We start from the raw sequence: 16229 nt of genomic DNA, 5'->3' as shown, positions 1-16229 counted from the left end.
CCAGCTAACCACTCTATTTTGAATTGTAAACTGCCCTCTCTACCCTACACTGACCTGAGCTCTCCCTATCTCCCTTACTCTGCACTTTTTCTACTTTCCAAAGCATTTATCACCTTCTGACATACTATATCCTCTTAGTTGAATGTAAGCACCAGAAGCATAAGGATCTTTACCTAGAAAACCTGGCAAATAGAAAGCACTTGATCAGTATTTGTTGAATGAATGATCGGAGTAAACCAAAGTGAATCATAATAAACAGAAACCTGTTTTTAACAATTTGAGTTTCAATCCAGTTTAGACAACTGTTTCCTGGGCCTCTGAATATAATACTATTAAAAATCACTTTAAACAACACTTTTACACACTTAACTATAATCTATCAATAGCAGAAACATTCTTTATCTTCCCAGAAAGACGTAACAATTAAAAATGTTAATTTTCGGCCGGGTGCGGTGGCTCAAGCCTGTAATCCCAGCACTTTGGGAGGCCGAGACGGGCAGATCACGAGGTCAGGAGATCGAGACCATCCTGGCTAACACGGTGAAACCCCGTCTCTACTAAAAAATACAAAAAGCTAGCCGGGCGAGGTGGCGGACGCCTGTAGTACCAGCTACTCGGGAGGCTGAGGCAGGAGAATGGCGTAAACCCGGGAGGCGGAGCTTGCAGTGAGCTGGGATCCGGCCACTGCACTCCAGCCTGGGCGACAGAGCGAGACTCCGTCTCAAAAAAAAAAAAAAAAAAAAAAGTTAATTTTCATCAATCAAGTCTTAATAATAAATTAAACTAGATGGCTTTTGGGTCCCCAGAATGTCTTCAGGTTTTTGAAGTTAAAATGTAGCCTTTTAATCTTACTAGACTCATAAAAACAATAATAATCATGGAAGATGTATGGTAAAATCTTTTTGCTTGCGAGAATCTAGCCAGATTCTGAACCTAAGCATATTCCTCCTTTTTTTTTGGTGGAGCGGGGAGGGAGTACAGTAGAAGAGAGACGGAGTGAACCCTTAAAATGGTTTAAATGTTCACTCAATTAGACAAGTTTTGCAATCTAGTTTTTGTTAATTTGTTAAAAGTGAACCCTTTGAATCTGAATTATAAAATTCTAAAACACACAAGTCAAACGACTGGTAAAGAAATCTCCAGTAAACTGAAAGATTGCATTTACTCATGCTCACTAACAGAACTATCCAGAAAACTCAGTTGTGAGAACAGTCACACATGTGACTCATATAGTAGGCTAAGTAAAATGTACACACATGTATCATATAATACACTGAGCTATGACTCATACATTAAAGTAAAGGAAGTTATACAAGGAACAGTGCAGCTGTCCTTGGGAAAAACCAACCTCCGGTACCCTTGCGATATGATTCACAATTAAAACAACCAAGTATATCTATGCAGATGTGTGATACCTCACAGAAAGACCTCAGTGCGGCACGGCAGATGCAGCTATGTTGGTGGACTTGCCTAAAATATGAGTAACTTGATACACAAGCTCAGCAGGGAATAAGACAGAACAGAGGCCTGTTTCACTTTAACTTCCCTTTGGTTTCCAGACCTGCTTTCTTGAAAGAAAAGCCAGTCGCTAGATAGCCACTGTATTCTTCAATGACTAAATAAGTATCTTAGATAATTCTTCAATTATTTGCTACAAAAAAAGGAAAAGAAGTGCCATTGGTACCATGACAGAGTCCCTGAAGGTAATGGAAAATTTACACGGTTTAAGGAAAAGTAAAGGCATAAGAAAAATTTATTGTGTGCTATGGTTATAAAGTTACTATTGTCAATATTATCAATGCACAAGAAAACTTTTTTTTTTTTTTTGGAGACAGAGTCTCGCTCTGTTGCCCAGGCTGGAGTGCAATGGTGCAATCTCGGCTCATTGCAACCTCTGCCTCCCAGGTTCAAGTGATTCTCTTGCCTCAGCCTCCCAAGTAGCTGGGATTTCAGGCACCTGCCACAACGCCCAAGTTTTGTATTTTTAGCAGAGACAGTGTTTCACCAGGTTGGCCAGGCTGGTCTCGAACTCCTGACCTTAGGTGATCCACCCGCCTTGGCCTCCCGCAGCGCTGGGATTACAGGCGTGAGCCACTGCGCCCGGCCCAGAAAACTATTTTTTAATGATTCTGGGGCAAATGAACCTACCAATCATCCTAGAAAGTAATTTTCAACTGAATCCAAAGGGCAAGAAGAAGTCAGCTGGACTTAGAAATACAATCAGTTTCTTGCTCTCATAGGAAGCTCCAATATAAAAGCAAAATAATACACTAAAAGTGACTATCCCTTTCCTGAAATGCTTGGGACTAGAAGTATTTCAGATTTCAAATTATTTTGGATTTTGGAATATTTGTATTATACTGGTTCAACACCCCCCAATCCAAAAATCCAAAATCCAAAATGCTCCAATGCATATTTTCTTTAAGTATCATGTCAGTGCTCAACAAGTTTCAGAATTTGGAGCATTTCGGATTTCAAATTTCACATCAGGGACAGTCAACCTTACTTAAGTAACTTACTTAACACCTCAACAAAAAGAGTCATTAAAAGATTCAACAAATGGGCCAGGCCTGGTGGCTCATGCTTGTAATCCCTCAGCTTTGGGAGGCCAAGGCGGGCGGATCATTTGAGGTCAGGAGTTCGAGACCAGCCTGACCAACATGGTGAAACACCATCTCCACTAAAATACAAAAAATACTCAGGCGTGGTGGAAGGCACCTGTAATCCCAGCTACTCCGGAAGCTGAGGCAGGGGAACTGCTTGAACCCAGGAGGCGGAGATTGCAGTGAGCCAAGATTGTGCCACTGCACTCTAGCCTAGGTGACAGAGTGAGAACTCCGTCAAAAAAAAAAAAAAGATTCAACAAACGCTCTTATTATAATGGTTTGTGATAACTAAGCAGGGGGGGGGGGGGGGGAGGTTGAAGTCTACCCTGAATGCAAGGCAGAAAAATTAGCAACATAACAAAATATCTCTTCTAGACCTTGTGCTACTGGGATTGTTCAATATTTACAGAGGAAGAACATCTCCTTGAGGCAAGCACAAATCAATTTTATTGTATAATGTCTCAGATGGAAAAAAAGGTTACAAAAAATCTATTTTAGTTTGTTAAAAACATTAAGAAACCTTTTCCTTGAACTTACCTAACAGAGTTTTCTTATCAGTCACTACATATAATAACCAAGCAATTGTGAAGGAGGAAAAATTTCAACAAAATTTTTAAATGAATGAGAGAAGGAAAAGATATCTTACTTTTTTTCATTTTGGCTTTAGAATTCTTTCATTTTTCCTTCAGAGAAGAAACATACCAAAAAAACAGGGATTTAATTAGTATTCCTAATGTGTATAACTAAAAATGTAAAAAAAAGAAGTTCTTCATTTTAAGCAAAACACACTAACAGTTGGACAGAAGTAATACCTGTGTTCCAGTCTTATAGCCTGTGTTCTAGTTCTTAAAGGTATATGAGAATCTGTATTTATCCCAAGTAAATTAACATAGAAACAGAAAACCAAATACTCACTTACAATTCGGAGCTGAACAGTAGGTACTTATGGACATAAAGACAGCAACAAAGACACTGGGGACTACGAGACGCGGGAGGCAGGAAGGATAGTAAAGGCTGAAAAACCAACTGGTAAGTAAGGGTACTATGCTCAGTACATGGGTGACGATATCATTCATATCCTAAACTGCATCATCACACAATACAACCAAGTAACAAACCTGCAAATGTACTCCCAAAACTAAAAGTTGAAAAAGAAAAAAACAAACAAACAACCAAAAAAATACTATTCATAAACGGGGTAATCTGTATAATTTGGGACTTAAATCTTTTTTATTGAGGAGACCACTCAATATTGAAAAGATAACAATTGGCTGCAAATTATGTACATATATGGGAAACTGAAATCAAATCTTCAGTTATTCATGCAACATGAAGAAATGATTTTAAAATTCATATGGAGAATTCAAGTTCAAACATCATGAAAGGTTGGACCCAAACCAACAGATCCCTATCCTCTTCTGGGAAGAACATAATATAAAACTTAACTTTAAAAAAGTAAATACAAGGCTGGGAGCAGTGGCTCATGCTTGTAATTCCAGCACTTTGGAAGGGTGAGGCGGGCAGATCACCTGATGTCAGGAATTTCAAGACCAGCCTGGCCAACACGGTGAAACCCTGCTTCTACTAAAAATACAAAAATTAGCCAGGCGTGGTGGCGCACACCTGTAATCCCAGCTACTCAGGAGGCTGAGGCATGAGAATTGCTTGAACCCGGGAGGTTGCAGTGAGTTGGGATCATGCCACTGCACTCCAGCCTGGGTGACAGAGTGAGACTTGGTATCAGAGAAAAAAAAAAGTAAACACACTGCTGAGCTTAGAAAGAAAAACAATGAAAAATGTCAGGTGCCAGTAATAAAGCATAAACATAGCCAGACCCTGCTGCTGCAACTCAGTGGGATATCTGTCCTGGCTATAAGCCTTAATGCCTGTATAAAAAGTCAATATACAACTCTAAGTAAGATTTCTTTACATATGTTACAGACAATTAAAAATATAATTTCAATATAGCACTGCTTTGAATAGCAAAAAAACTAAAAGTACTTTTAATGATCTATGCACAAAATTTTTACAGGAAAAATTAAACAACTTTTTTTTTGAGACAGAGTCTCGCTCTCGCGCCCAGGCTGGAGTGCAGTGGTGCGCAACCTCCACTCACTGCAACCTCCACCTCCCAGGTTCAAGCGATTCTCCTGCCTCAGCTTCCTGAGTAGCTGGGACTACAGGCGTGTGCCACAATGCTCGGCTAATTTTTTTGTATTTTTAGTAGAAATGGGTTTAACCGTGTTATCCAGGATGGTCTCGATCTCCTGACCTCGTGATCTGCCCGCCTTGGCCTCCCAAAGTGCTGGGATTACAGGCGTGAGCCACTGCACCTGGCCAACAACTTTGTTAAGGTCATAAAAATGAATAAATATCCTATGGTGAAGAACAGTAAAAAATAAAAGAAAAAATATCTATTTAATATAGCTGTTTAAATAAAAGTAGATGAAAAGTTCATAATGTGGTATATCTACATCTAAATAATAAATTCTATAAAACAATTTTATATCATGTTTGGAGCTACTTTTATCTTTATGGATGAAATATATTAACTTAAAGGAACGTCTATTTCAAATAAAAAAACATGGGTTCATCTTTCAAGAAAACTTAGTGGAAGTTTTCATATAAAGATAAACAAAAAATAATATCAAAACGATACATTACATTCTCCCAACAAATAAATACTTGCCCAAATATTAAGCCATTAAGGTCTTTTCAATCTAGCAAATGTTCTTAAATTTCAGTGGGTGAAAAGCAACACAAACCATAAATCTTATCCTAAATATCTTTATGAAAATCTAAATATAAACTTAAGAGTATTTGAATATTTGCAGATCACAAGGTCAGGAGTCTGGGACCAGCCTGGCAAACACAGTGAAACCCCGTCTTTAATAAAACTACAAAAAATTAGCTGGGGGTGGTGGCGGGCACCTGTAATCCCAGATGCTTGGGAGGCTGAGGTAGGAGAATTGCTTGAACCCTGGAAGCGGAGGTTGCAGTGAGCTGAGATCGCACCACTGCACTCCAGCCAGGCAACAGTGTGAGACTCTGTCTCAAAACAAACCAACCAACCAATCAACCAGAAAACATTTGGCTGGGCACAGTGGCTTAACCTGTAATCCTAGCACTTTGGAAGGCTGAGGTAGGAAGATCACTTGAGTCCAGGAGTTAGAGACTAGCCTGGGCAATATAGTGAAACCCATCTCTATTTTTTTATTAATAAATAAGTAAATAAATAAAAGCAATATTCATCAATAGTATCATTTAGTGTAATTTTCTGTTTTAGTTAAAATTCTCAAATATGGGCAAAAATACGTCATTCATTCATTCATTCATTCATTCATTCATTCATTCAGAGATGGGGTCTCACTGTATCTCCCAGACTGGTCTGGAACTCCTGGGTTCAAATTATCCTCCCGCTTCAGACTCTGGAGTTGCTGAGATTACAAGTATGAGCCACTGCGCCCAGCCTTATTTAAATTTAACATAAGTTGGAAAACTTTAATGTCAAAATTCCAACTCTCAGCCGGGCACAGTGGCTCACGCCTGTAATCCCAGTACTTTGGGAGGCTGAGGCAGGCGGATCACCCGAGTTCAGGAGTTCAAGATCATCCTGGCCAAGGAGGCGACGCCCAGTCTCTACTAAAAGTACAAAAATTAGCTGGGCTTGGTGGTGCACACCTGTAGTACCAGCTACTCGGGAGGCTGAGGCAGGAGAATGGCGTGAATCAGGGAGATGGAGCTTGCAGCGAGCCGAGATTGCGCCACTATACTCCAAACTGGGCAAGAGAGCAAGACTCTGTCTCAAAAAAACAAAAAAATCCAACTATTTTCTTATTAATACTTTAGCATGTCTTAGCTAAGTCTTCTATACAATCACATATCTATGCCATTAATTTGTACTGAAATAAATATAATTTGACATTTAACAAATCAATACATTCTAAAATCTCATTGTGAGGTGTCAGAAAATTGCAAACAACTTTTTGCAGATTCAAAACCAAAGACTCTTGTAAACTATTTGAAAACAGGGAAATGGAAATAAGGTAACCTTCTGTATGTTTGCCTCTCACCTTTCCCCTATGCCAAAGTACAATCCTGAAAAAGTAAATTACAATACCAAATTATAGCATGTAATCCTATTTCCTCTGTATAAGGACTCTAACTTCTCAGTGGCAGAAAAACTTAAGAAAAATTTTTCAGCCAAACATTAAAGAATGCTAAATAATGTTTAATTTCAAAATGTGTTAAATACAAATTAATTATTTTTCACAAGGTTTACTAAATTCTTGCTGTCATGAACTGTCATGAACTGTGAAAGATTACTATGTTAGTCATATTTACCTTGTGGATATGTGAATACTATAGAAGTTACCTACCTATAAATATAAAATATGCTCTACACTTTAAAAACAGAGAAAGCGGGCTGGGCGCAGTGGCTCACGCCTGTAATCCCAGCACTTTGGGAGGCCAAGGCAGGTGGATCATGAGGTCAGGAGATCGAGACCATCCTGGCTAATACAGTGAAACCCCAACTCTACTAAAAATACAAAAAATTAGCTGGGCATGGTGGCAGGCACCTGTAGTCCCAGCTACTGGGGAGGTTGAGGCAGAAGAATGTGTGAACCCAGGAGGTGGAGTTTACAGTGAGCCGAGACTGTGCCACTGCACTCCAGCCTGGGAGACAGCGAGACTCCATCTCAAAAATAAATAGATAAACAAACAGAGAAACTGGCTGGGTGCTGTGGCTCACGCCTGTAATCCCAGCACTTTGGGAGGCTGAGGTGGGTGGATCACTGGAGGTCAGGAGTTCGAGACCAGCCTGGCCAAAATGGCAAAACCCCATCTCTACTAAAAATACAAAAATCTGCCAGGCATGGTGGCAGGTGCCCGTAATCCCAGCTACTAGGGAGGCTGAAGCCGCCTCGGGAAGCAGAGGTTGCAGTGAGCCGAGATAGTGCCATTGCACTCCAGCCTAGGCAACAAAAGCAGAACTCCATCTCTAAAAGAAATAAATAAACAAAAACAGAGAAACCAATTATCCATTCCTTTTCCTCAAAGAAGCAAAAAATTTCCTAGTCCTCCTTTAACAGGTCTTAATGTAATCTAATTTGTAGATTTGTCAATTAAAGAGCAGGAGACCAACAGTTAATGTGCCAGAATAGCCAAACAGAAAGAAAGATTTTGTCACTTATTTTTCCCCAATATATTTAGTTTTTTTGAAAACTACTTTCCTAAATCCTTCATAAGAAAAATGTGTGCTCTTGTTTTAAGTGAAATGTATACGACACATAGTAAAAATATAACTTCAAAATCGAAGATGAAATATCCTTAAAATTTCGCTTTAGGGTTGAAAGAAAATCTTGAAAGTAGGAAGTTATATTAGGTAATCAGCAGAACTATACGGTGTAGCAGACAAAAAATTACAAGTGTGAAAATAACTTTATCCTTTTTTTATGAGACAGGGTCTTACTCCGTCACTCAGGCTGGCGTGGTTTGATCATGGCTCACTTCAACCTCCCCAGGCTCAAATGATCCTTGCACCTTGGCATCCCAAGCAACTGGGACTACAGGCACACGCCACCATGCCCAGTTAATTTTTGTATTTTTTTGTAGAGATAGGGTTTTGCCACGTTGCCCAGCCTGGTCTCGAACGTCTTGACTCAAGCAATCCTCCCACCTCGGCCTCCCAAAGTCCTGGGATCACAGGTCTGAGCCACCCAGCCAACTTTATCAATTTTTTTAAAGAATAAAACATTCGGCTGGGCGCGGTGGCTCAAGCCTATAATCCCAGCACTTTGGGAGGCCAAGACGGGCGGATCACCAGGTCAGGAGATCAAGACCATCCTGGCTAACGGTGAAACCCCGTCTCTACTAAAAAATACAAAAAACTAGCCGGGCAAGGTGGCGGGTGCCTGTACTCCCAGCTACTCAGGAGGCTGAGGCAGGAGAATGGCGTAAACCCGGGAGGCGGAGCTTGCAGTGAGCTGAGATCCAGCCACTGCACTCCAGCCTGGGCGACAGAGCGAGACTCCGTCTCAAAAAAAAAAAAAGAATAAAACATTCAAAGTTTAAAGTTCAACATAGTTAAGTTGGCCCCAAAGAAAAGCTCCAACGAGGCTGAGAGTGGTGGCTCACATCTATAATTCCAGCATTTTGGGAGACCAAGGTAGGAGGATCACTTAAACCCATTTTGAGACCAGCCTGGGTGACATGGCAAGACCTTGTCTCTACTAAAAACCAGAAACAGTTGCCAGGCGTAATGGTGCACGCCTGTGATCACTTGAGCCCAGGAGGCTGAAGCTGTAGTTTGTTGTATTCAAGCCACTACGCTCCAGTCTGGGCATCAGAGTGACACTTTATCTCAAAAAAAAGAAAAGCTCCAAGGAAAATGAAGTACACAGAGTGTAAACTAATTAAATAATGAAATTCTTCAATCTCAAGAGAAAATTTCTTTCATTTTCAATCTCTGTCTCTGTCTCTCTCTCTCACACACAAATATACATACATCTGATGAAATTAATCACTTTTGTTTTGAAGGATTTATCACAATCCTACCTTAAGTCGATTCAGTTACTTTCTTCAGAAAGTGTGCCATTGGGCCAGGCACAGTGGCTCATGCCTGCAAACCTAGCACTCTGGGAGGTCGAGGCAGGCGAATCACCCCGAGGTCAGGAGTTCAAGACCAGCCTGGCCAACATGGCAAAACCCCGTCTCTACTAAAAATACAAAAATTAGCTGGGCATGGTCGTGGGCACCTGTAATCCCAACTACCTAGGAGGCTGAGGTAGAATAACAGATTGAACCTGGCAGGCGGAGGCTGCAGTGAGCCGAGATCGCCCCACTGTACTCTAGCCTGGGTAACAGAGCTAGACTCCACCTCAAAAAAAAAAAGTGTACCTTTGTTCTGTTAAATAATTTGATAGTGATAATGTCTCCATACTAGAATGATCTATCCTGTGGAAGTTTCCCCAAAATACTTGTTTTAACTCTTATTAGATGTTTAAAATATTCGATTTTTTAGAACATTTTGAGAATAAAAATTCTATGCCTTGTACAAACTGCCAAATCTTAAACTACAATGACTGACTGACTACAATTTTTCAACTTATACTTCTTTTTGCATGTAAGATGTCAGAAATGAGATCTCCAAAAATCCTCTAAAGTCTCATAATCAATTTCCACAAAAATCTAGATTTGCAAGTTCTACTGTCTAAACACAAAACAGAATATTCTATTTAGTAATTCAAATTATTTTTATACTGTATTGTTGTTGTTTTTTTTTTCTTTTTAAATGAGGTAGTTACACAATGTTCTTTAAACATACACACACAAACACCCTGGATAAAGGGTGCTAGTAGTAACAAGTTCACAGAATGTTCAATATTTCAACATTATAGTTAAGATGTTGCCCTCCTGGTAAAATATAAATTTCTTTTATTTACTTAACATCTCTGGTTGGATCCAGTATGCTTCCTTACCCCAGTCTGTTCCATCGCCTGCACTTCTAGATTCATTGTCTCCTTCCTCTGATGTAACCAAGAAGTCAAACTCCTTTAGAGCTTCTTTTGTATCTCGATCTTCACTGCTGTCAGACAATGCTTTTTTCCTAACAATCTGATGAAAAAACATGCTAAATTAAATAAGAGATAGTTTCCCTTCACCACTGAATAAGAAAATTCAATTATTTTCTTCAGAAAGTGTACCTTTGTTGTGTTAAATAACTGTACGATCTCAGTGAAAATCACATAGTTTTAAAAAAGATATACATTATAAATTTTAAAGCAGTAATTTAGACTTTGTTCAATGGTATTACGGCTTGTTTTAAGTAAACCAATGGAACCACATACTGAAATATAAGACATGTATTGAAACAGCAGCTAGTTGATTTACAAGGTACTTTGTTAGGTTCCCATAATTATTTCTACTGTCCCAACCTTGCATCAGTTTTCTCTAGTGGCTCTCCATGTATTTAATTTTTTCCCTAAAATGTTGATTTTTCAGAGTGCATCTAACTTAGATTTAACACCAAATTGGTAAAGGCTGCTATGTTTCATTTTTCTATATTTAGAAATAACTCTGGAATCATAAATCCAGTTGAAGGGCTAAAACTTAAGCTTAATACAATTTTTGAGATCTACATGCCTAAGCTCTTTATGAATTATCTCCTTCTCAATCACCTTTACCAACATGGGCATAAAGAAATTAGGATGCTAGGTTTGCATTTTCTTTGAATAAAATTTCAATATCTCAGTTTCTCTCGACTTCAGCTTCTTCACTTCATGCAAAACAGAAATAGCATATGATCAAATGTTATCACTGGACTATTATGAGTGGCTTAAAAATATAAAAGTTTTACAGACAAACCAACAGGATAGACTAGAGAGTTCAGAAGTAGACCCCAAGACATGACAAACACGTAACTTGTATGGCCCTGTTCCCATGCTGATAATTGGTATCATTCATCAATCACAGCATTCGTCATCAAAGACAAGATACAGCCTCAGAAATCCTTCTCAATACAGCACTCCAAGAAACCACTACCAACAGAACAAAGGTGGCATCATAGATAAAACCTATCTGGCCTTAACTGTCCTGGTACATATAAAAACTGGATAGGAGAAATCAAAGGAATATTTAATGACGCTAGAATAATTTGTTTAACTATTTGGGATATTTTCCTAAAATCAAGAAATACTTCTATGCTTACAGCACCTCCCACTCTTAACATCTAGCAAATCTATTAGACAAACAAAAAAAGCAAGATCAGTGTGGCAGACTGGGACAGAAAACCCATGCTGAATGTGTATTCTTTTATAAATAACAAACCATATTGTAATATTCTGTTCTAACTTTCCCTAGGTAGCCAGCCTAAGGTAGAAAGGTGTATCTGGGCCGAGCACGGTGGCTCATGCCTGTAATACTAGCACTTTGGGAGGCCGAGACAGGTGGATCACAAGGTCAGGAAGTTGAGATCATCCTGGCTAACACAGTGAAAACCCCGTCTCTACTAAAAATAAAAAAGAAAAAAATTAGCCGGGCGTGGTGGCGGGTGCCTGCAGTCCCAGCTACTTGGGAGGCTGAGGCAGGAGAATGGCGTAAACCCAAGAGGCGGAGCTTGCAGTGAGCCGAGACTGCACCACTGCGCTCCAGCCTGGTGACAGTGTAAGACTCCATCACAAAAAAAGAAAAAGAAAAAGAAAGGTGTATCTGAAGAGTTATGCCAACAGGACACCCCAATTCTCAGAGTTCTACATATAAATATATTGCCTAATCTATCTTCTTTTACCCTAGAGGCTTAATGTCTCCCTCTTTTATACTCTGATGAGTTGCCAGCTGTAATTCAGAGGGACCATCACCAACATCTTACAGACAGAGTCCTTGTTCTCACTGCCTGACAAAAAGACCAGGGAAAATCCATAAGAAGTACGTGGAACTTCAAATTGCAAGTCTGAATGTATTTTCAACATTAAATATGGTATTAAGTAACAAAAGCAACTCTTCGGGGAAAAAACCTGTTACTAGTCTCATCGCCTCAGTACAACCTTACGAAGAATAAAGATAAATGACATATTTATTACTGTCATTGCAGATTACTATTTACTAAGTATCCTACTTCAAATAAATAAACCAAAAGTCCTCTGCTTTTAATGTTTAGGTATAGAAGAAAAATGAATTGTGTTTACCACTGGAGAACAGGATTAGAATAGGAAGGGGGTACAGTTTGTAATAATAAGCATATATTACTTTTCTTCCTGACATAGAAGGTTCCACTCCACTTCTACCTTCAATCAGCTTATAAACCAATTTAAGAAATTAAGAGAAAACCAAAGACGTTATGGGTTGCATAGGATGCCTAAGCAGATTAGAAAAATGAATAAACTTTATCACTTCAAAAACCATTAGGAGGGCCATGACACAAAGGGACATGGGATTCTTTATACTGTGGCTAAAAAAAGAGTTAATAGCTCTTAGTTCCATTGTTTTTCCTCCTAAAGTTCCTGAATGTAGAGACTAAATGTTGCTGCAGAAGTTAGCCTTCACACAGTTTGAAATTCATCACTTTTTACATGCATGTATAATCTCAAGGTTGTTATTACACTTAAGTGGTGATGATGAGAATGCTAATAATAATGACGGCAAAGAAAAATAAGGGCCAAGTGCAGTGACTCACGCCTGTAATCCCTGCACTTTGGGAGGCCGACGAGGGTCAGCCTCATGTGAGAAAGAAGAGCCTCATATCCTCTTCTCTTTGCCATCTTTGTAGTTTGTTCTTCAGGTTACATGTGGGATTATTTTCCACCTCTGCATCTTCTTCTTTTTCTTCATTATCTGCCTCTTCACCTTCTTTTACATTTCTTTCTTTCGTTCGTTCGTTCATTCTTTTTTTTTTTTTTTGAGATGGAACTTTGCTCTTTTCACCCAGGCTGGAGTGCAGTGGCACAATCTCGGCTCACTGCAACCTCCGCCTCCGTGATTCTCCTGCCTCAGACTCCTGAGTAGCTGGGATTATAGGTGTATGTCACCACGCCCCACTAACTTTTTGTATTTTTAGTAGAGATGGGCTTCATCATGTTGGCCAGGATGGCCTTGAACTCCTGACCTTGTGATCCGCCCGTCTCGGTCTCCCAAAGTGCTGGGATTACAGGCGTGAGCCCCCATGCCCAGCCAAAACTAAAAAAATTTTTTTAGTGCAGTGGTATGATCATGGTTCACTGCAACATCAAATTCCTGGGCTCAAGAGATCCTCCTTCCTCAGCCTCCTGTGTAGTTGGAAATACAGGTGTGTGCCATCACACATGGCTAACTAAAAAAAAATTTTTTTTTAGATATGGGGTCTTGCTATGTTGCTTAGGCTTATGTTGCCTGGCCTCAACTGATCCTCCCACTTCAGCCTCCTGAGTAGCTGGGATTACAGGCACAAGCCACTGCACCCAGCACAGAACTACTATGATCTGCACTAATTAGAAGACAGTATATTTATTATGTTGCTTACTTAAAAAGATAACAGTCTATGGTTTAGGAATTTCTAGTAAGATCATATGTAATAGTTTTAATAATTAGTTTATGAATGTTTTAAATATTTAAATTGATATTACTAACAGAAACATATAGCATCATGATTCAAGGCATTATTTAATACTGAGCTATGAATAAAGTATTTTGATGGAAAAATAATATCTCAATGCCAGCATCCCATAGAAATCACAAGGGGCTACATAATTTCCAGATGATCAGGACACAGAAAAAGTGTCACAGAAATTTAGGTTTTTCCTTTTACTATGGTAAATTGAGACATATGCTACTACTACTGCTTGTTTGGATAAGAAAAATTGGAAGTTACTACTTGAAGTTCAAATAATTTCCATGGCAGGGCTTTATCAGTAGCGTACTACCAAATAGTGGTGAGTGAAAACAATAATCTGGCAGTAATAATTTGAGTCTCTGATGGCGCCCAAGAAACAGAAGGCATAAAACACAGAGAGGTTACACTTAGAAAGCACTTTATAGTTAAACAGATCATTTTCGCACATATTGTCTCTTTGTTCCTCACAAAATCCTCCATGGTTAAAATGGCTATTTATAACGATCCTCATTTTACAAATGAAAAAAACTAAGCCTGAAGCATTAAGAAACACACAAATAGTGGCAAAACTGGAGCTTAAACCCAAGTCTTTATTTACAGATCCAATCTGCTTTATATTACTTTACTTTCCTCCTCTCTATTCATAAATTAATGTGAAAGAAAAAGTGCAAACATTTTCCTAGACAAAGCAAAACATGTCCTCATATCTTACTTAAAAAAGAAGGAAAAGGAGTAGGAGGAAGAAGGAAGAAGAGGGAGAAGGGAGAAGGGGAGAAAAGCAAAGAGAGAAGAAAACGGGAAAGAGGGAAATAGAGACAAAAATAGAGAAGGGAAGAGAAAGAAGTAGCTACTTAGAGACATCTCTCATTCCAAGAAACTGCCATGGGAAAGTCAATAAGCTTATAAACATCTGAACAAAACTTGAGAAGAATCCTAAACAATTTTGAAGAAATCTAATGGAAGAGTTCTGAAAGTCTACAGAATTTGTCTACCAAAACAATCCTGACAAGAGAGACAAAAACTGCATATATTAGAGCTGATGCTAGTCGCCATCAGGCACCATGATGTGTCTGTCAATTCTATTCTCTTATAACAACCAATAACCCTGCATTGTTTTAACACACAATATTTACTATATTCATCTGCCCCACAGAAAAGTTGTCCTGTTCAATGAATGAACAAAAAGTCAAAAAGTGAGGAATTTCAAGAGAAAGCTACTATACTAAAAATATTCTTAACCTGAAATCAATATTACAAACTCATAAATGTCTCCGAATTCATGAAAAAGAAAAAGCTAGGGGTTAAGATTAAAGAACATGGATTCTTTTATGCATTATACAGTATGTATTATAGTCCCTAAAAATATTTATATCGTATGAGTTATCTAACTCACTGTTGAAGTATCAATGATGCTTTTCTCTCTTCCATCAAGGTCATCATCTTCATCTTCATCACTGAAATCTGCAGCTGCACTTTCAAGGAATTTGAAATTATCCAGCACGGAGGCAGAATCTGTTAACTCTGATTTTCTGGTGTAAAACATGCACATATTGCTTAGTTAATCTTTTTAACTTCGACAAAAGAATTAACCCATGATATGTTGCATTAACTTCTGTTTATATGGTAACTATAAATCCCAAATCACATTATCTACATTGATTCTTATCAATTACACTCCCACAAATTTAAAAAGCAATACATGAAGTGGATACTCTTTAAGTACTTTGTAATCCTTCCTTCCTTCCTTCCTACCTACCTGGAGACAAAGTCTCTGGGCTCTGTCGCCCAGGCTAGAGTGCAGTAGTATGATTTAACTCATTCCAATCTCAGCTTCCTGGGTTCACGCAATTTTCCACTTTCAGCCTCCTGAGCAGCTGGGATTACAGGCATGAGCCACCATGCCCTTATAATTTTGTATTTTCAGTAGAGACAAGGTTCCACTATGTTGTCCAAGCTGGTCTCTAATTCCTGAGTCCAAGTGATCCGCCTGCCTCAGCCTCAGTCAGCCTCCCAAAGTGCTGGGATTACAGGCGTGAGCTACTCATATCTATTTAGATTAGTGGTAATCTAATGTAAAAAACTCCCCTTTCTGATTCATTATTATTTTGATCTTTACACCAACCTTAATATATTTCTTTTTTAAAAAATATTTTCATTATCTCTACCTCCTTTTTTCTCTACTCTTATACTCTCTGCAACTCTCCCTTTGACCTCTTACATAAGTTTCCACAACTAAAAAAATAACAAATATGTCATTTTTCTCTGATGCAATCTTGTATTTCTGCTTAACAGCTAAAGTAAAAGAGAAAATGTGTATATAAAGTTACTAACAGCAACACACTAGTCAAATTAACATTGCTACTAGACTTGACTCTGTTGATTAACAAGCCATTAATCTCTTAAAAATGGTTGAATTTTCAAATATATGACTTGAATTTAGTTCCCTCAAAATAAATTTAGTAAAGATTCCAATGGCCAGTACAGAAAGATTTATCTCCAGTTCATTAGGTAATCTTTTAGACAGAGAGGATTTTCCC

At 38.7% G+C, this 16229-nt stretch overlaps 1 protein-coding gene across 1 annotated transcript in view; it reads right to left on the bottom strand.

Annotated features, from left to right (window-relative positions):
- STRN (striatin, calmodulin binding protein) overlaps positions 1-16229 on the bottom strand; it is an 86134-nt gene that overhangs the window by 53635 nt on the left and 16270 nt on the right. The window contains exons 4-5 of the mRNA XM_011935977.1: positions 15086-15221; positions 10088-10223 (exon numbers count right to left, since the gene is read on the bottom strand). Of these exons, the coding sequence (XP_011791367.1) occupies positions 10088-10223; positions 15086-15221 (272 nt within the window). The remainder of the gene's footprint in view (positions 1-10087; positions 10224-15085; positions 15222-16229) is intronic.

Source organism: Colobus angolensis, unplaced genomic scaffold, assembly GCF_000951035.1.
Source record: "Colobus angolensis palliatus isolate OR3802 unplaced genomic scaffold, Cang.pa_1.0 Scaffold15, whole genome shotgun sequence".
Lineage (NCBI taxonomy): Eukaryota > Metazoa > Chordata > Mammalia > Primates > Cercopithecidae > Colobus > Colobus angolensis.
The sequence above is the reverse complement of the archived record's forward strand: the minus strand, read 5'-3'. Positions and strand labels throughout refer to the sequence as shown.